General features: G+C 52.4%; 6 protein-coding genes across 6 annotated transcripts; 2 read left to right on the top strand and 4 right to left on the bottom strand.

Annotated features, from left to right (window-relative positions):
- Positions 1 to 487: 487 nt before the first annotated feature.
- On the bottom strand, positions 488 to 1,059 carry J4E93_002849 (uncharacterized protein; the record flags this gene model as incomplete). Its single annotated transcript, XM_049340790.1, has 2 exons — positions 488 to 606; positions 696 to 1,059. The coding sequence occupies 2 exons, from the start codon at positions 1,057 to 1,059 to the stop codon at positions 488 to 490; spliced, it is 483 nt and encodes a 160-aa protein (XP_049201672.1).
- Positions 1,060 to 3,056: 1,997 nt separating this feature from the next.
- Positions 3,057 to 3,504, bottom strand: J4E93_002850 (uncharacterized protein; the record flags this gene model as incomplete). The annotated part of the gene is made up of 2 exons (XM_049340791.1): positions 3,057 to 3,181; positions 3,240 to 3,504. 2 exons carry the CDS (start codon positions 3,502 to 3,504, stop codon positions 3,057 to 3,059), a joined length of 390 nt encoding a protein of 129 aa, XP_049201673.1.
- A 5,211-nt stretch (positions 3,505 to 8,715) lies between these two features.
- J4E93_002851 (uncharacterized protein) lies at positions 8,716 to 9,546 on the bottom strand (the record flags this gene model as incomplete). Its single annotated transcript, XM_049340792.1, has 3 exons — positions 8,716 to 8,792; positions 8,842 to 9,449; positions 9,500 to 9,546. 3 exons carry the CDS (start codon positions 9,544 to 9,546, stop codon positions 8,716 to 8,718), a joined length of 732 nt encoding a protein of 243 aa, XP_049201674.1.
- Positions 9,547 to 13,168: 3,622 nt separating this feature from the next.
- On the top strand, positions 13,169 to 15,508 carry J4E93_002852 (uncharacterized protein; the record flags this gene model as incomplete). The annotated part of the gene is made up of 1 exon (XM_049340793.1): positions 13,169 to 15,508. One exon carries the CDS (start codon positions 13,169 to 13,171, stop codon positions 15,506 to 15,508), a length of 2,340 nt encoding a protein of 779 aa, XP_049201675.1.
- A 31-nt stretch (positions 15,509 to 15,539) lies between these two features.
- Positions 15,540 to 16,699, bottom strand: J4E93_002853 (uncharacterized protein; the record flags this gene model as incomplete). The annotated part of the gene is made up of 4 exons (XM_049340794.1): positions 15,540 to 15,572; positions 15,826 to 15,859; positions 15,905 to 16,521; positions 16,571 to 16,699. 4 exons carry the CDS (start codon positions 16,697 to 16,699, stop codon positions 15,540 to 15,542), a joined length of 813 nt encoding a protein of 270 aa, XP_049201676.1.
- Positions 16,700 to 18,502: 1,803 nt separating this feature from the next.
- Positions 18,503 to 19,913, top strand: J4E93_002854 (uncharacterized protein; the record flags this gene model as incomplete). The annotated part of the gene is made up of 2 exons (XM_049340795.1): positions 18,503 to 18,671; positions 18,724 to 19,913. 2 exons carry the CDS (start codon positions 18,503 to 18,505, stop codon positions 19,911 to 19,913), a joined length of 1,359 nt encoding a protein of 452 aa, XP_049201677.1.
- Between the last annotated feature and the right edge of the window lie 140 nt (positions 19,914 to 20,053).

Below are 20,053 nucleotides of genomic sequence, written 5' to 3' on the forward strand. Positions count from 1 at the left end.
TGTCGCGTTCCTCGTAGTCGTGCACGCGCGCTTGCAGAGCTAAATGCGCGTTCATTTCTGCCTGTGAAATAGCTAGTTTGATGGGTAGTGTTTTATTTGACCAGTTCGTCGCGAGTTTCCTGTTTGTGTAGCGCTGTGGCTGGGGAAACATCGGTAATTCTGGAGGGAGACAATGTTAGAAAGAGAGAGGAAGAGTAGGTTTCAGGGGCCATTAGAGATACATAGATCACAAATATTCACGTGTCATTGAAACTGAGCTGTATGTGAAGTACACATCACCATCACCGGCGAATTCTTGTTAGATCGTTATGCTTGTCAATTCTTCATATTGACGGACTACATAACGCATACTGTCCTAACGCGCCACATTCCACTTCTGTGGAAGAGAAGAAGGAAGACGCATGTTGGTGAGACTGATAAACACACTGTCCAAAAGCAGTGTCGAGAACTTCAGTATCGACGTGCACGCCGTCGACGCTGATCATCTTCAGTTACCGCCTTCGTGACCCTTCAGCGGCGGACGCCAGCAGATGTAGGTCTTGGCAGTTGTAGGATGCGCGAACTTCACTTCATCGGGTCCTACGGACATGATGAGAGCGCCCTTTTCTGTAACACGTGTCAGTTGCTTCCTTGCCAATCAGCGTCCAGTCTGGGAGCGCCGCAGGTACTGCAAGTAGAAACACGGACACACTTACCGTCGAAGTACATGCAGAATCCGCAGTGGCGGTTGAGGACGCTCTTGATCGTGGAGCCCGGATCCAGCTCGAAGCTGCGATAGTTCATCGACCCATCTTCGCGCATCTCCTTCCAGAGGGGTTTGGAGTCGGGAGTACTTTCGTAGAAGCCGCATAACCTAGTAATTGGCTCATCGGCGGCGGACCTCTGGACGGGGGAAGAGTTGTGAGAACGGACGTAGGCAAGGATAGCAGCGACGTCGGCGTCGTAGGTTGCAGAGCCGGGGACAGGAATCGCGACCGGAGAGTGTAGCTCGAAGTCCGTGGGTGCGGCAACGACGCACAGGGCGAAGATGCACGCGAGCAGAAGATTCATGAGAATCATCTTGGGCGTTTTGGTGGTTGTTTTCTTGAATGACTTTGTTGCGCGATGGGTGGAGGGAGCAGTGGAGTGAGGCTGGGGGAAAGACTTTGCTACCAGGGAACAGGCGTGGTAAAAGAGCGCGCGGGAGTTAGTGCGCTAACTGTGACACAGGTCGAGGTGACTGTCCGAGCTCGGAATGAGCGATTGAAAAAAGGCTTACTGCAATCGGAATGTGGACACAGGTGGGTGGTGATTAGCCTCAGCAAGGAAGTGGCGTGTAGACACCGTAGAATCACCGCATTATATCAACGAGCCATAGGAGATAGTGACATATGACCTGATGTTTTCAGAATTCTAAACCAAACCAGTGACTATAAAGTTGGTGAAAGAGAACAAAGACAAACAAAGAGAAACACCTTGCGAACAGCCGTGTACGTAATTGGAGTGTTGGACCCAATCTACTACATCTCCATCCTCACCTCGTACCATCTACTTTTGCCCTTGCCGGGAGAATGACTTCTCTACGGCAAAGTAAGGTAGGAAAGCACAGTGAAGGCCTTGCATCCGGTATTGACGTTCCCTGGCCCAAGGTCAATCCAGTTTCCATGGGTCTGGTCCAAGGGCTCCACAACTTGAGAGCAGGGCACATTCAAGACGCGAACTGGATGACGAAAAATTAGCATAACTATGATTGCGAAATCTCCCAGTGGGGAGCGGGCTGTATAAAGTTGTGCTTTGACTTACTCCTCTTATTCAGAGTGCTCTGATCGAAGAATACAGCGGGGTATGGCCCGATAGTCAAGTCCCGACATCCTGGCTTGCCTACAGTATCGTTTGGCGTGAGGATGAGCTCCGCTTTACCAGGAAGTGCTCCGTTACCACCGCAGCCGCCCTCATCGTAGAATCGTGCACGCACACTTCCAGATTGCCGTGGAGACAGCATGCCAGGAGCGGCGCTAGCGGCGGCCGCAAGGAAGGCAACGATGGTGATGAGCTGCATCTCGATGATGTTTTGAATTCTTTTGGCTTATGGTGCTGAAAGTGCTTGAATGCGATTGTGGTAGATGTAGTGGTAAAGAATTATGGATTCCAGAGTAGGCCTGCTTTATACCCATCTGGCGGTAGGACTATCGCCGCTGTAACTATACTCGACATGCTCTATGGATCATTTCTTACCATGTCCTTTGAATCAACTATCCAACAGTATATTCTACTCGCCCTGGTCACGTCCAGATCTGTTGTCGTGAAGAGTTTGGTGAGGTCAGACGCATGATAGTAAGCCATCGCCCAAGATGATCGTTTCAGTAATGAAAATGATGCTGTATGGATCTGGATCGTTACTAAATGGGCTATAAGTTATGAAAGTAGAGCTTTGATATGAGCTCATGGTGCGAAAGCTCTTTCTCGTCGGTGTGTTGTTGCTGACGCCGTGATCAGTTTCCGGTCAGGACAGGGTTGCGCAGATTCTTGCCTGGCAGCGTTGACGCGTTGCGAGAGCTCAAGAGGGAAGTTGCGTTGGTTTTAGTCAACTCGTGGCCTGATAGTCCATCCATGGATCTTTTGCCTGGTACTACGTCACCGCTACGTGAATACTAGCGCGACTGCCGTCTCTGTACCCACATACTCGAGTTGCTAGCTCTGACCCCCAATGCTACTGCGCTTAAAGCGTTTCTGCGGAACTGTATGTTTCATGCCAGCAGACTCACGACGTCTTCTACGAGAATGTATCCAAAGGCAGGCGTCAGACTCCGCGTGCACATAAGCTGCAACGGTAAATCTTGTGCAAGTATACGCGGGGGCGTCCCAAAAATCTTATATTCTTACTAAAGGAGCGACAAGAAGACTATGAAAGAACACCCGCAAGACGAGACCGGAGTGTTGGACCCGACTCATCTCACATTTCTCCTTACACCACTCAACCCCTCCATTTTCGCGACTAGACCAGATACTTTAGACCCACAGTGATATTTTGACCTTTTCAGCAGACATAGAGCCAGTGTCATACGGCGGGATGCCATTTAGATGGTGATCCAGGACCGGATAGCCAAGTTCTTGCAGCTAGGAGCCTGGCCGGGAGCGATATCCACAAAGTTTCCGCTCGTAGTAGACGTGAGCTGAGAGCAGGGCAAGCTGAAGAACCTCACTATTAACCTCATTAGCAAAGCTCTCATAGCCTCCCGATTATCACAAGTGTCACATACCAGTCCTGCTGAAGTTGTTGATATCAAAGCTGGTGCTGGCAAATGGCCCAACATCCAGATCCTGGCATCCAGCCAGTCCCACAGTCTCGGACTGCAAGAAGACAGTGTCTTCAGCCCATGGAGTGGGACCGCAACCGTTGTCGCGGAAGAAGCGGGCGTAGACGCGGGGAGCGCCTTCGAGCTGACGCTTCTCCTCCAGTTCGACGGGCGTCGCGCTTACGGCGACGGCAGTGGCGAAGAGGGCAATGAGGTTGGCGAGCTGCATGTTTGGGTTTGGATAATGTGAGGTACTGGGGGTATAGATGGATTGATGGATGTGGAAAGAGGGAGATGAGATGAGATGTTGTGGTGAGATGGAATGGAGAACGGTGTACGATGCTTGCTTTATATATCTCCATGATGTACTCTCATCCAACAAAAGCAAGCCAAGCTGCTATTACGCATTGAATTGCTCCACCAACTCTAATATGAAGGGCAACTCGGATCGTGCGGTTGGTGGCTTACATCGCCCAGTCGATGTCGGTCGTTGGTAGGACACCTGCCACTAATGCGATGTTTTTATTGAGTGGCCAGAGCATTCTCAGGCTGTTCCATAGCCTCAAGGGCAACTTGACACGAAAAGTCTTACGTTAGTGCCTATTGGCGAGTGAGATTATACGAGGAAGTGATGTAAAAGTCCCCATCCGTAGACTCCGACTTGATGCCAAATTCCAGGCACTTGTTGCAAGATGACTCCATTCGGGACATACTACGTACTTTTGCTTAGGTTGATGCCAAGTTTGTAAGTTCGTGATGCCGCTGACCCCGTGTTCCCGATTCCTGAGTCTCTCATGATCTCAACGTTTTGTGAAATGACGTGGCTTTGCAAACATCCCGATTTGGTGCTTCGATGCGATCTTGCAGGTAAGCCGGTCGCATGCATGCATATACGTTCACGTGCAGAGTGACTGCATGCATGTAGTACGTTCCGCCTACCCGTGACCCCACGCAATCTTACACACCTTCTACAGTTTCTTCATCAGGACTCCCCGACGAGTATACTGGGAACGCTGATAATGAACAACTCATCGAAATAGTGTCATAGTCTTCGATGTTGGATTGCTCCATATTTTGTATTTCTATAAATGAGTGACTAGAAGAGCGTAGGAAATTCCTTCAAGGTCCTGAATGTGCTGTGATGTGAGCCGGAGTGTTGGACCCGACTCACACTACATCGCATTACCACATGACAAAGCCTTCCTCGATCTGTCCACCAACAGACCCCTCGTCAGCTATAGCATCTACAAAGTGACATAAGACTTGAGTGTCAGGTTCTGGCAACCAGCCGTGAAGCCAGGCGCGATATCGATGTGATGTCCACTGCCGACGTCGGTAAGTTGCTCGCAAGGAAGATCATAGAAACGGACTGCACGCAACTGGTCAGCTCATCATAACCCAAAATTTATGAGCATGCAAATGAAACTTACGTGTCCTCGTAAGTATGGTCTCGTTAAAGAATGTGCTAGGGTAGTTGAACGAGGGGGGGAAATTCATGCACGTGCTCAGGCCGGTGGCGGTGGTGTTTTGCAGTGGGACGAAGTCATCGGCATAAGGCCGGCCGTCGCGGCCGCATTGTTGGTCACGGTAGACTGTAATGAAAATAACGTCAATACGTGTTCCGTGTGTTTTGTATTGCGCAATGTTGTCACTTACAAGTGGCGCGGACTCGGGGAACTCCCTGACGGGCCTCAATGCCGGTGGAAGGTGCGGCACTGGCGGTCATAGCCACAGTGGCAAGAAGAGAGGCGAGGACTGTAAGCTGCATCTTGGAGTCTCGGGTACTGGAACAAGAGGGTATGTTTGATCGAATAGATGTTTGACTGTAATGTTGTGATCTTTCTAGACAGCAGTCGAGCTCTGCTTTATAGCATGAAAGCTATGCACCCATACATTCTGATAGCCTCAGCATACTGTCTCTAACTTGCCCTTGTTACGTATAGCAAGCCTCTTTATTCCCATCAGGTGTCACAGAAACTCCACTCTCGAAATCTTTCCAGTCGTCCTAGTTGGTGGCGCATGCCTTTTCTGGGTAGGCCATAGATGATTCATGGTAGAAGACCTCGCTGATGCCTTCGCAAAGGTGAGATAAGCTGTCAAGTGTCGAGCTTTTGTCGACTGGTTGTTGGTTGTACTCAGCACACTGGCTTAAAAGCCATGGGTGTTGTCACATGCGTGTATAGCAGATGGTGCAACAAGTCATATATGAGCCCATGCTTGGAAAGACGTCGTTCAACAATGAGCTATTTCTCTCTTTAATTTGCTGAATGTGTGGTCGATTCGCCTGCTTAAATAGAGGCAAACACTGGCTCGTTATGGATAATCCCCACATCGTGCGCGTTCGTGAGCGTACATCTCTGTAACTGAGTGACACGGTTTCAAATATGCCAACTCAGTGCTGAGAAGATGTCTTCTTTCGATATGTGTCAAGAGGCGGGCCATCCCAGTCGGCTAGCGCGTGGAGGCCCGGAAGATTGGTCCCGTGAACAGGAGCAGAGTTTCTGGCGAAATCCACCAGTCAAGAACAATCGTAGACCGTTAATATTGGTGGTGATGAATCGCGTCCAAGCGGAATCTCAGGTATATATCGCTGACGTCTACATATACAGCCAGTACGAGTATTTCGGCCGCCTTATAGCAAGTAAGTCACCCGCCATCTGCTGTAAGCTGACGGGTGGCGCTGCTGACCCCACGGGCGACCAACAGCAGCCCATCAGCAGTGATCAGTGATGCGCGTGGGATGCGAACAAGGAGACGCACAGACGGCCCGTTCCACCGTTTATACTCCGCCAGGATCCTGTCGAGCGAACGCTCTGTGTATTTTCACACCTATTGGACGGTTCGGGGAGGAGCGTACATAGAACTGTCGATGGTCTTGATTTGAACCACTGTCGTACATTTGAGTTGGAGTCAAAGATTGATTCAATTTCGGTGCTAGAAGACGGCAATCTTCGGCAAGGGCTTGTTCTTCACTTCCTCAAACGTCATCCGTCTACTCATGCCCAATCCAGTATATCCCGATCGGTCATTAGGGTGCTGAAAGTTTCCAAGCCTTTGGCTGACCATATATATTTCGGCTTCTGAATTGGAAGTACTTGAGGCCCGCACACGGTCCGCAGATCTCAATCGCCGAACCGGCATCGGTTTTCGAGTGACGACAATCGCCTCGAAAACAAAGCCAGGCTTCTGCTGAGAAGGGGAGGTATAATCCGGGGCACTGGCTGTGCGGATGTGGTGTCTGTCAAGACTTCTGACACGTTCAGTGCCAGGTATGGGTGTTCCCTTTGTGATAGCATACGCGATCTCATCGGGACTGGCTCTTTCGCCGCGATCGGTAACTCCAAAGGTGTGATCCCGGCTGTTGAAGCCATCAGAGCAACTTCGCGAAACAGTGCTCAGAGAGCTCAGGCGGCTTGGACGGGTGAGAGATATCGAGGAATGTGAGTATCGGATGCTTTGACGAAGACCATGATCGCGTGAATAAGGGCGCGGGCGCGATGCATTTAGTGTGAAATCCGAGCCCTCTGGATGAATGGCGCGCCATGCAGATGCCGAATACTGGGCCTGCAAGGACAGAGGTTCAAAGCCGCTTTTGCTTGCTGAATGCGACGAAAAAGGCGGGCGATCCAGGGCTCCACGGTTGGCAGAGGGCTGTGATGCAGAAGGTAAAGTATCGAAAGAGGACTTACGATACGAAGCTATAAACGCAGAGGGTATAGGTGGTGGGGCATGATGCGAAGTAAAGACTGTCGATCCTGATGAGCTTCTCCTGCTTTGTTCCATCGGGTTGGATGAGCTGCTCCTCCGTGTCGGTGTGGCATGACGGCTGTAGGCGTCTTTCTCACACGTACATTTGCGATCTTCGGTAATTGATGACCCATCAGAAGAGTGTGGCGGAAGCCATGCGTTTGTAGGTTTTTGGTAACCGTGCTTGAACAAGTGAGCTTCGAAAGGACGATTGACAACGGCGAGTACGCCAAACAGAACAAACGATGCAACCCTGATTGACTAGTTAGCTTTGGCATCAGTTTCTCTGACTGGTTTAACATACAGCGAAATGGCGGCGAAAGTAGTTCCAATACGTCCACATAAGCAAGTGGAACCAGATTCCCAGCTTTGAAGACTGGGTGCCTGTTGCAGACAAACAGGTCTCCTTGCGACGAGAACCATGTTCCATCCAGAGGTTAGTAGCCAGAGAACACATAGCGAGATCACTAGACGGATGGCAACATAGGAAGTCTTCCTGACGACGGACGTGTGTCGCCGTTGTTCTTCCCAGATTCTCTGCTTAAAAGAAAATACTGTGTGTACACACGTGTATGCAATTGTTGCGAGAGCCTGCGCGGTTTAGTCAATGTTGGCCTTGATTGTAAGATTCCAAGCCCATACAGAAGTCAAGTTCAAGACCACCGGTATGATGTTCGTTGTATCCGACGGATCAGATACGATCTGATACAGTGAAGTTCCAAGACAGACAAGAGCACTCCAGAACAGTGCGTTTAGCAGGAGCGTGATGAGAATGAGAGTGGATTTTCGACGCGACGTTCTGTTGTTGACTTGAACAGTCTTAGACTCGGGCTTGGCGTACGGCTGTACAGGTTGACTGTTTCTGCTGTCTGATTTAGTCATCCGGGGAGCGACGATCCGCAAGCGAGGCGAAGGCAGAGTTGTTATCGTAAAGACATTAATTGAATACTGGAAATGCCTAGTCAAGGTAGTCTTTAGGTATGGAGTGGCTCAATAAGAAGCAATGTCGATGATGGTTCTCAAGAAGATTCTTGGATGGAGCCTGTACGTCCCAAACATGCAGCGTCTCAGAGGCAACGCTATGTGCGTTGAGCGGCTGTTCTGTTCCTGCTTGCCAGTTCTGTCATCAGTTTCGGCGTGTTTATCGTAACGAGTAAGGCCTCGCGTACAACCAGACACTGAGGAGGTCGTTGTTGGGATATGAAAACTCTCTGGGTTCATGGCGCAGTTGGGAGAACCCGCTGTATGTCGCGCCCCCGTAAGGCTCGCTTGGTGTGTTCCAATTCGCATTGTGAACGATTTCGAGGCGATCGCGCAAGCGGTGTAGAGTGTTCGTTGTCGTGTAACACCCTCATTGCGTACGCAATGCATTCATGCAAGGGCGCTAATGAGGGATGGATACCCCAGATAAGTTGCCGCGCAGTAGCACCGGCAGTGCAAACCAACAGCCGGGCTCCGGCAGGATTGCGACGAAGGCTAGTGCTTTCGTTACATGTGTACTGTCAGCTATGCGACAGCGATGATGATCCTCGCTTCTGCGAAATCGTAGACTGCGGGTGTGTTGTTCCCTAGCGATCGACTAGTCCCTTCAACATTAAAGGGTGTGTGATGAACGGCACTGATGTTTCGGCGTTGGGGCTCGGGAACGCGGCTTCCGTGGGTGCCTGAGGTTGGCGTGGGTATTTCTGCGTGTTCATAGGAACAAGAGCAGCACGAGGAGGAGAATGAGGACGAAGATGAGAATGCCAATGCAGCAACTGGACCATGTGTCTAGGGAAATGGTCAGCAACGCCTGTCCAGCGATGACCAAGTATCTTACCTTCGTTCTGCTTAATGACCCAGCCGACCTTCTTGAGGCCTGTCTGCAGCTTGCCACCCACCCTGTCTGCCACATTGTCGACGTCGGTAAGTAGTTCGCCCTGCTCTTCGAGCTCTCGGCCCATGTCGTCGGCTTGTTGTCGGAGGTTGCCAACGGTACGGAAGACGCCATCAAGGGCTTCGTCCTGTTCATGCATCATCTCCATCTGTCTTTCCTGCTCAAATGCCGCGTAGTTGTCGTCGTCTTCGAAGGAATCTGGATCGGGTAGAACATCGCCATTGGCTCCGATCTTGCCTTTATTCTTCGCGTGCTGGACCGTCTCCTGCAGTTCCTCGCGCATGTGCTCAATCTCGTAGCCGACATCCTTGACTAGTGTTCTGCGGCGCTCGACTTCGTCAATCTCAAGCCCGAAGCGATAGGGGTCATGCTCCACAGCCTTGACGCTCTCCACTAGATCCTCGAGATCCTGGCTGAGGTCTTGGAGTGTCTGTTCAAGTTCGCTGCGAGCTTCGCGGAGCTCGGGACTGTTTGCCGATGATGCCGAGGAGCGGATACGCAGATACGACTTGAATAGCGGGCGCGCGGTGTTGAGGGCGGAAAGCACGTCTCTGGGACAAGTGTCAATGGAGATGCCTAAACGCGAAGGGAGTCGTCTTACGCCTGCACCTGGAGGAAAGGATCCTCGTCGGTCTGTGATGACATCATTCTGGGCTATGCGACGCGAATTGCAGCTCCAGAATGTGGCCAGTAAGCAAGATGGGCGCGTGGAAGCTTGGGGTGAGGATGATGGAGCGTGTCGATAAGCTGTCCACTACGAGCGATGACGCGCCACAACACCTCGGCACGGACCCACCTTCCCAAAAAATATCGCCCACAGTCCAGTCAACTCCACTATCCCTTCCCGATGGCGCATCCCTCACCAAGACTGCCGATTTCACACAATCACACCATCTGTCTACAAGACCCTGGATGAAAGCATGGGTCCGGACACGAGTCTTCCGCTTCCTGCCGAATTCACTAATACTGAGGAATACGTCGAGTCGCTGCTCAATTTGACTACTTCCTCATGGCTACTTCAGACACTCTGCGGAGGCGTCCACATACTGGATTTCTACACTCGCTCACCTGATCTCTACTCCCATATCCTGCCACAATCATGGAGGGACTGGTTCAAGACGCGAGATATTATGGACATCTTGGACCTACTGATGAGGGAAGATCTCAGTCAGTTCGATGTTAAAGGGCGACCTAGCGAAAGCACCTGGCGGGATGGATCTGCACCTCCCGAGGAACTGCTAGAGTACATCCGCACTGTGCGAAAGCATCTACTGGCTCGCGACTTTCCCCCGCCAAACTCAGGCATTAAGCCTCAGAAAGCTGCTATATCACGTCACATCGCAACCGGGATGAAGGTGAAAAAGGTGCACGAGGTTGACAACTTTGCGCGCTACATTGACAGACTCACCTCCGAGATAGCACAGTCTGACAGGAAACCCATTACCCATCTTGTCGACTTCGGCTCTGGTCAGAACTATCTTGGGCGCGCGCTTGCTGCTCCACCTTACTCCAAGCACATCGTTGCTGTGGAAAGTAAACAGCACAATATAGAAGGCGCGAAAAACATGGATATTCTTGCCAAGTTGGTAGCCAAGCCCATCATTATAAGGAACAAGAAGGAGTACCGCGCCAAAATGGGCAAAACGAAGAAGGGCAACAAGACCGAAGACACTGAGACTACAGCTTTGCTCGATGAATCCATCTCATCCGATACCAAGGGGAACGACTCAGCCACGAATGGGCATGATCAGGAAGCAACATCCGCTTCAGCTACTCAAGCTCCTGTAGCAGCTCCACCACCCCAGAACGGCGTGAACTGCGATGAAGATGGCTGCGCACTACATCATGTTTCGGAAGCCGCCTCAGATCCAGTACCGACTACCAAGACTTCTACTCTACAAATATATAATGAAGGCCATGGCAGCGTACAGTACGTTGAACACATCATTAAGGGTGGTGATCTGACACCTGTCATCGATCAAGTACTGGACAGCTCCAGCGTACCCGAAGAGGCGGTGACCTCAGAAACAGCCGTGGTCGCCGAAGCTACTGACTTGAACGTTGTACCCAAACCAAAGGATGTAAACGCAATGGTCATTTCGCTGCACTCATGCGGCAATCTCGTTCATTTCGGGCTACGCTCCATGCTTCTCAACCCACATATTTCCGCAGTAGCCATGGTAGGGTGTTGCTACAATCTGGTCACGGAACGTCTTGGACCTCCTACTTATAAGCTACCTACACTCCGTCCCAATCATCCACGCCTCGAGTCTACTTCGAAAGCGTTTGACCCAAACGGATTCCCCATGTCAGAGAAACTCGCAAATTACCCATTACCACATACGCCTCTGGAACCGTCAGATGACGGCTCGGAAGCAGATACTGGCAAGCCCGAACAACCAAAGGGCGTACGTCTCAACATCACAGCCCGCATGATGGCTGTGCAGGCACCTTTCAATTGGGGCGTGGCCGACTCAGAACTCTTCTTCACTCGTCATTTCTATCGAGCTCTGCTCCAGCGCATCTTTTTGGATCGTGGCGTCGTCTCGGCACCTTTGGACGAGCAGGGCCTTGTTGGCAGCGCAGTCTCAGCTAATGGTCACACCTCGCAAGTGAACTGGACACCACCCAACGGTCGTGGTCCGGGCCTCTCCTCAGATGGTACAACCACGCCCCTCACCATAGGCACGTTGCGCAAGTTTGCATACAGCGATTTCGTCTCCTACGTTCGAGCTGCGCTAGCGAAACTCACAACAGAGAACTCTTTCTGTCAGGTTGATCCGGGGTTCATAAAAGAAAAGATGGATGGTTTGACAGATGAAGACATCAGGAATTACGAAGTCAGCTATGCTGAGAGAAAGAAGGAATTGAGTGTCATGTGGAGCTTGATGGCCTTCAGCGCAGGCGTAGTCGAAGCTGTCGTCGTGACAGATCGATACTTGTGGCTAAAGGAGCAGGAAGAAGTTGAACATGCGTGGGTTGAACCAGTATTTGAATACAAGTACAGTCCGCGCAACCTTGTCGTCGTAGGTATCAAGAAGCAGAGCAACATGCACAGCTCTAGTCAATGAGATGGCTGATTCAGTCGAAACAGCACAATTCGATCGGCATGAGTCGTCACTGACATTACTGCAAGCCTTGCAATCATGTGAGGACTCTCCCTGAAACGCCGCATAGCCACCGCTTGCACCGTTTCTCGTGGTGGGCCCTTATGGGCAATGTGCCTTGAGCGTGCCAGGCGTCCACAAAAACTAGACGTCACAACTCAGGCCCCCAAGCCGACCGGAAAATTGCGCGCATTCTCAGCTCATAAACGATTCGGCGTGCCGCCGCAAGACATGACCTCACCAGTCGGCTGCGGCTGTGCCGAATGGCTGGGTTGGGGCGTCCAGCCCTTCTCGGATCGTGGCCGGATCACGCGCTTTTAGTGGGTGTGCCTAATGCTTGGCATGCGAGGTGCGCATAGCAGAGGAAGCAGGTCGCTACCGAAGTCACTCAGGAAGTACAAGCGATCACAACAGCACTCAGCCTCACGAGCACCAACACGAACGAAGTCACAAATCTGACAAGTATGAAACACAAAGCCGGGTTTCTCATATCGAATTGCAGCGCCGCAGGAGGGCAGCGCCACAGATTTTAGCCGCTACGACAGAATCCACTCACAGTACTCCGCTTACCCGCAGATATCCACTTCCGTCCCATGTTCCCTCGTCTGATTTGCTCAGTACACCCAAACGCCACAACGCCAGCCTACTTTGAGCGACACGCGTAAGGCGGGCAACGCGCAGGGCCCTTATAGCCAAGACCTAAACAAAGCGCGGCAGACGTACACGAGATGGGGGCGCTGTTTAGGCAGCGGCCGCTACTGTTTATGGCCTTACAGGTGACAAGGCTATGCAGTGTGCGTTGTGATTAAGATGGCGACGGTCCCCAAGTATTGAGACTATTCGCGACTTTTCCCAGAGTTGGATAGAAAGAGCTGGGTTGGGGAGCGTGCACCACAGGACATTGAGGCATACCAGGACAGATCTTGGCTGCTCCTGAAAATATACATTGACGGCGGTTCACGAAACACCAACGAACAAAATTGGACACGATACACAAGTTGGGGTGGCATTCCAGGCTATTGCTATATCTAGAACAAGACGATTAAAGAGACGGATCAGACGCGAGGCTTGAACACGTTACAATCACGACTCTCTACGTGTTGAACGATCGTATTCCCGAATCTTTGTAAATCAGATTACACACTCCGCATTATTCCGGCATCATGAGGTCCTTCATTGCGCTATCAGCGCTTCTGGCAGTCGCCACAGCACAGACAAGCTCAATAGACTTCAGCGACTTCTCGCAAACCTTCGACATCGTACCTACATCAACACCAACGCCATCATCGATAGATGATATCGAAGTCAATCCCACGACCATAGAGGACGTTTCCGGACCAATAGAGACCAGCGAGGCTTGTGGGCAAATAGCCCAGTTGGTATCGGATGATTCTTCAGACTTTCCGGCCGTAGATGCTGAACTCGCACACGCTTGTCTCAAGTCACTGCCGTTCTTCGCAGACGACGCCTCAACAACAATTGACGAGATTAAGAAGGCAGTAGAGTTTCAATCGACTCTCAGCTATCTCAAGGACCCGCCAAAAGGATGGCCAAACGACGCTGTTGATATCGTCGCTGGTCTTGATGATATCAAAAGCAAGATCGGATCTGGACAGTACAACAACGAGTTCGATTTCGAGACCGACATTGCATCCTTGATGGTAAAGGCGCACGATGGCCATCTGGGCTGGAATGGAATGGCGTACGCGGGGATATTCAGATGGCGACGAAGCAGCGCTTTTGCTCTCGTCTCTGCATCAAGAGATGGGAGCGACGTACCGCAGGTTTGGGCTTTGGAAGACTTCAACGGCACGGTTGGCTACGATCCCTCGCCTGTCACCCAGATCGATGGAAGAGATGTTGAGAGCTTCCTGCAGGACGAAGCAAACTTGAACGCGTATCACGATCCTGATACGCGCTATAACGCAATGCTTTTCTCGCAGTCCGCGGAGAACTATGGCTACTTTACCAGTCCAAGGTTTTACCCCGGTGCTACTACCAACGTAACTTATGAGAACGGCACGATCAATACGTACACCAACGGTGCTCTTGTCCTTCAACCCGAGTCATGGGGCTACGTTAGCGATGCCGAGTCATTATACAAGACCTACATTATACCTCAGACAAGCTCGATGAGGATCAAGAAGAGAGATCCCACCAAAATGCCTCTACATCTGGAGAACCCGCGCGACTACGAGTTCAGAGGTACTTTCGCACAGCAACACGCCTCAGTGCCGTTGCTTTACCCGGAACCAGTCGTTGCTCACTCGGCCGATCAGGTGCCCTTGGCTGGATTCTTCGTCAACACCGGTTTTGGCGAGATTGGTGTACTGGCGGTGACGACATTCAACACAGAAGATGTCGCAGGTGCCCAGGAGTTCCAAGCTGTGGTCCAGGAGTACATTTCTGAAGCCAAGTCCCGCGGCGTAGAGAAGATCATCATCGATCTACGTGCCAACAATGGCGGCAAGGTCCTTTCTGGGTACGATATGTACCTGCAATTCTTCCCGACCCAGCAACCACAGACCCAAAACCGGTACCGTGGACACCGAGCCAGCGAGGTCTTCGGTGAGAACATTTCGAGCTTCAAACAGATCAACATTCTCAATGCCGAACTCTTCACGAGCCCTTTCAGCAACGACGCCTACCTCTCTTCCACTGGCGATGAATTCTCGGACTGGAACGCAATGTACCCACCTGAACGATTCAACAACGACAAGTTTACTTCTCTACTGAAGTACAACCTCAGCGACCCCTTGACGACAAGCAGCGAGCGCACCGCCGTCGGCATAACCATGACAGGCTACAATGAGCGCAGCAACTTCACCACGGACCCCTTCCGCGCCGAAGACATCATCCTGCTGACCGACGGCGTCTGCGCCTCAACCTGCTCCATCTTCACCGAACTCATGGTCCAGCAATCCGGCGTCCGCAGTCTCGCTATCGGTGGCCGCCCAAATCTCGGTCCTATGGTAGCCGTTGGCGGCACAAAGGGAACGTTGGTGATCCCTACTCTTTACATGGAAGCCCTTACCACATACGTAACCGCTGAGTTCGCCTCTTCCCGCTCAGAAGCCAACGACTGGGCCGAGTTTCTCCCCACAGCCCCGCCTATCGCCGTGATGGACGCCAGCGTAAACTTCCAAGACAACATCCGCGCGGGCTTTGAGTCAGCGGGCGTACCAACACAGTTCCTGAACGACACAGCCAGTTGTCGGATCTGGTATGAGCCGGGACATTACTTCAATGTGACGAGTCTGTGGGAGAAGGCGGCGAATGTGGCGTTTGGCAATGACGGAGGTCTGGACGAGAGCGCTTGTGTAGCTGGCAGTGTTACGAGCTCGGATCAGCAGCAGGGTAAGGGTGATTCTAACCCTGAGAGCACAGGCGATGGAAGTGCACAAGGAGGTGACGATGAGGATGCAGCGAGTGGGCTTAGAGTCGGGTGGACGGGTCTGCTTGCGACTGTTGGCGCTGTCACGCTCAGCTTTTGTTTGATGTAGAGGGTACGACTTGTATACAGCTTGCATAATGTTATGTCTTGCCGTCTATGATGTGCGAATTCTGCTGTTGTGTCCATGTTGTCATGTCCGGGTCACCACGAACTGTATCGACGTCGTCATGCGGTTGAATTGAGGCTCAGTTACTCTCTTCCGACATTTGTTACGGGAATTGCGGACATGAATCTCATCATGTGGGTATCCAACTCTAGTTTTTCTTCCGCTTTCTGCACTCATACTGACCTTCCAAAGCCAATGCGCCCAACATGGCGATCCAGTACGACTTCGCGACCCCTCACCGCGGCCCAACCAAGACTGACTGTTCCCGGTACGATAGGACGAGAGTCCGCGTTCCTGGCCAGAAGCATGCATTTCCCCTCTGAAGTCTGCAAGACGTACTGTTCGGGTGTGATGACCAGCTCTCCGTAATCTTCTTCTTCCTCCTCGTCATATTCCTCATTCTCGTCGTCGTCGTCGTCGTCGTCTATCATCTCCACATCACCCCCACACTCACTTGGCGCCATACCAAATACCAGATCAGGGAAAACGTTCAACGCCCCACAGTCCACGTACAGCACCTCCTCGCCGTCCCTGGCCTGCTGTTCGGTGGTCGTAGCTAGCAGCAAGACATCCCAGATGCCCTTTGGAACGTAGATGTAGGGTGTGCTTAGATCAAGAGTTGCTGATTCAGCAGGCATAGTAAGCATGCCATCCTTCCTGATGCCAATGTCTAGTATGGATATGCGTGCGCCTAGCATGAACAGGGTACGCAGTGGCAGCTGTGGGGTCCATGTGAATTGATCGGTGGACTGGGGCCAAAGTGCTGCTTGACGTGTATTGGAGAATGTAGCGGTACCCTTGAGTGAAGAGTTGAGGGGAATGTTGATGGTGATGGCGTGGTCGACAACCTCTTTGATGCCGTACCCAACTAATGGGCCTTGGAGTTGATCGAGACGGGTACGCGTGAAGTCATCGTCCGAGGCAGTGAAGGTGTAGTCAAGGTTTTGGTCCAGCTGCTGGAGTGTCAGGTCGGTAGCAGGATGAGATCGGCTGTTCTTGACATACCGTGAGAGTGAGTACACGTGACGATACAGGCTTGGAGTCTAGCAACGGCTTTTGCTGTTGTAGCGAGGGGTCTAGATACGCGGCCGCCGCCAGAAGCGGCAGGAACGTGAAGAGCATTGTTGGGAGCATTTTGGCGGTTGGTGAGTGACCCGCAGAGGCAGGCGCGGGCAAGGAAGTTCTTTATCATCACGCACTTGCCCTCGCCGCAATATATTGCGCCCGTTTACTTTCACCTATCCGACTGCGCGTTCTCACCATATTATTGGGGTCGCAAACCTCGCCGCTGGATAATTGCTCGTGTGGCGCCTGCAGTTCCGTTGTGGTTCGCTGACGAGGACGAAGCGACCAGGGTGCGCATGCAGCGCGGCTGCTCACTGGGGGCGCGCAAGCACATGAAACTATAGTTGGCGCGACGATGCAGCAAGCACGGCGGTATTTTTGGTTCATCATCATGGCATGAACTTATGGGGTCTGCAAATAACACCAGAAATATACGTCTGCGTCTGCGTGTATTAATTGGAATCGTAGCTAACCATAAGGACGCAACCTACAACCCCGTTAGATTAGCCCGCATAGACCGAGTTTCTGTCTTGTCAAGGTTGTAGTGGTAGCTTTGATTGTCTCGAAGTACAAAGCCTGTCCATCTCTTTGCAGGGCTGACACCGTCCTCAAATGACATGGTCTGGACTCGAAAGAAACTTCGTCAGCACGCAGAGCTAATTCAAATGCAAGCAGTAGTCAGAACGCGAAAGATGAAGAGCACAGGTATCGAGGTCGGCTGTCTGGAGCATTGACGGCTGTCGGAGGCATTACTTCTCGTCGCAGAAGTCTTCGGTGCAATTGCTTGTTGCGGCAGATTGCGGTGACCGAACTTGGCAGAGTGTATCAGATCTGTAGCCGGTGACTTGACCAGAGCACCGAAGACGATCATTCTTTGATGTGAGACTCTGCTCGTTCGTGAGATGATACTGACATGTAGTATTGGTGAGCTGTGGTGGGCAAGAGCGAACGCGCGTCGGAACCATGCGACCGGGCGGATCATCTCAACGGGGCTGGGGCCCCGGATGCGGCAGCTGTCATGCTGCAACCAGCAACTCACAAACACCACAGAACCATACCTCGCCTATCGACCTCAACATTTCACATGGCTGCACTGCGCGGGTAGATGGACGAGCTGCTTTTTGCCGCCTGCAGCTACACTCCCCGAGGTCGGATCTCCACGGGCCGCGACAAAGCGTGACTGCGACCCGGCAAACAATGCCGTCGCGCACGACGATGGTGAACTAACAGTGGCATCGCAATGAAGCTGAGTCTGTGCATAGCTGCAATGATGCCGTCAGCAAAGGGCCTTCCACGGTACCGCGTCCTTCACCAAGCTCTTTCGGAATGCGATGGCCGTCATTTCCTTGGTGAGGACCAAGCGCGCAGTCGTTTCATCACATCGCGATCGCCTCGAACCAGCAGATTGTGCTGGAGCGAACAAAGTCTTGATTCTCTCAACGAGGCTGTGTAGAGCGGCGGGAAATGGACGGACGCGCAATTCGCTCGCGATCAAGACGTCGTCCAGGCATGCGCCTGCCAGTCATTGGGCTTATTGCCCCTGACCAAGGCTCGGCGGGCTTCTGCTAATTCATGACTATGGACTTGGCTGCTTGGTCTCCGCGATTCCTGCGCGCCCGCCAACACCCATCGACTTGGCGCGCAGCAGCGCCAGACAACCCATGAGGGTTGGCAAGTTCCACATGTAGCACTCGGGGGTAACCAAGAAATTGCTCTGTTGCCGCTTCAAATACTTTCGCTAGCCCGGCTTCTGCCTCGACGTTTGCATGCCCTCTGTGTGAGAATTACCTTTCCTACTTTACCAGTCACTCGTTAGACTTCCAATCGCTCTTCTATCTGCCTTTTAATTCTACTTCTTCTCCCGCGCCCGTCATGAAGACCTCCGTCGTCTTCTCCATCTTGGGAGCCGCTATTGCTCCCGCCTTTGCCAGCGTCGTCGCCCGTCAGTCCAAGGGAAAGCTGCCACCAGTCACTGTCAAGGGCAATGCCTTCTTCGCCGGCGACGAGCGTTTCTACGTCCGTGGTGTTGCCTACCAGCCAGGTCCGCCTTTGTGTCACAAGGAATTACAAACCACGGTACTAACAGTGTTCAGGTGGTGCCGCCGACGCACAAGACCCTCTGCTCGACCTCGAGGGTCTCGCACGCGATGTCGAGAACTTCAAGTCGCTCGGCATCAACACCGTCCGTATCTACACCATCGACAACTCAAAGAACCACGATGAGGGTATGAAGATGCTCGACGACGCGGGTATCTACCTGGCGCTCGATGCCAACACGCCCGACTACTCTCTCAACCGTGAGAACGAGGACACCCTCCACCGCTCGTACAACGATGTGTACCTCCAGTCCGTCTTTGCCACCATCGACGCCTTTGCCGACTACAACAACCTGCTCCTCTTCTTTTCCGGAAACGAGGTCATCAACGCTAAGAACAACACCAATGCTGCTCCTTACATCAAGGCTGTCACTCGTGACATGAAGCAGTACATCTCCAACAGGCACAACCGTGTCATTCCAGTCGGATACTCTGCCGCCGATGTTTCCGAGAACATCGAGTTCCAGGCTCTCTACTTCAACTGCGGTACTGACGACGAGCGCTCCGACTTCTTTGCCTTCAACGACTACTCTTGGTGCGACCCCTCGTCTTTCACCCAGTCTGGATGGGACCAGAAGGTCAAGACCTACCAGGACTACAGCAAGCCCATCTTCCTGTCTGAGTTTGGCTGCATCACCAACACCCGCCAATGGGGCGAGATCGAGGCTCTCTACTCCACCAACATGACCGGCGTCTACTCTGGTGGTCTCGCTTACGAATACACCGTCGAGCCCAACGGTTACGGTCTTGTCGAGGTCGGCGATGATGGCAAAATCTCGCCCAACGAGGACTTCAAGCGCCTCGCTGATGCTTACAAGAAGACTGCCAACCCCTCCGGCGCCGGTGGCTTCAAGGAGAACGGTGAGGCTTCCGAGTGCCCTTCTGAGTCTGACGAGTGGCAAGTCGAGGGCACCGCACTCCCTGCTATCCCCAGCAAGGCCATGGCGTTCATGGATGAAGGTGCCGGTGAGGGTCCTGGTCTTGAGGGTGATGGCTCGCACTTCGCTGGCGAACCCAGCGAGTCTACTGCTACCCCCGGATCTGGAAGCCCCACTCGCTCGCCCACTCCCGGCTCCAGCGGCGGTGCTGGCAACCCCGAGGGTGCTGCTGCCGGTCTCGACGTACCCCTCCGTTTCGTCGCTATGATCGCTGCCAGCGCTCTCTTCGGTGCCGCCATCGTATTCTAAGTGGATCGCTGCTGAGAGGTGCAAAGCTTGTGTCTTTCTGTGATCATGCATATGGGATAGAAGTAGAAGAATTGCTTTATTTGTTTCTGGAGTTTTTGACTGCCATAGTCGGCATTGTATATACCTCCATCGTCGCAGAT

This window comes from Alternaria ventricosa, assembly GCF_023758065.1.
Source record: "Alternaria ventricosa strain BMP 2768 chromosome Unknown scaffold_4, whole genome shotgun sequence".
In the NCBI taxonomy this organism is placed as follows: Eukaryota; Fungi; Ascomycota; class Dothideomycetes; order Pleosporales; family Pleosporaceae; genus Alternaria; species Alternaria ventricosa.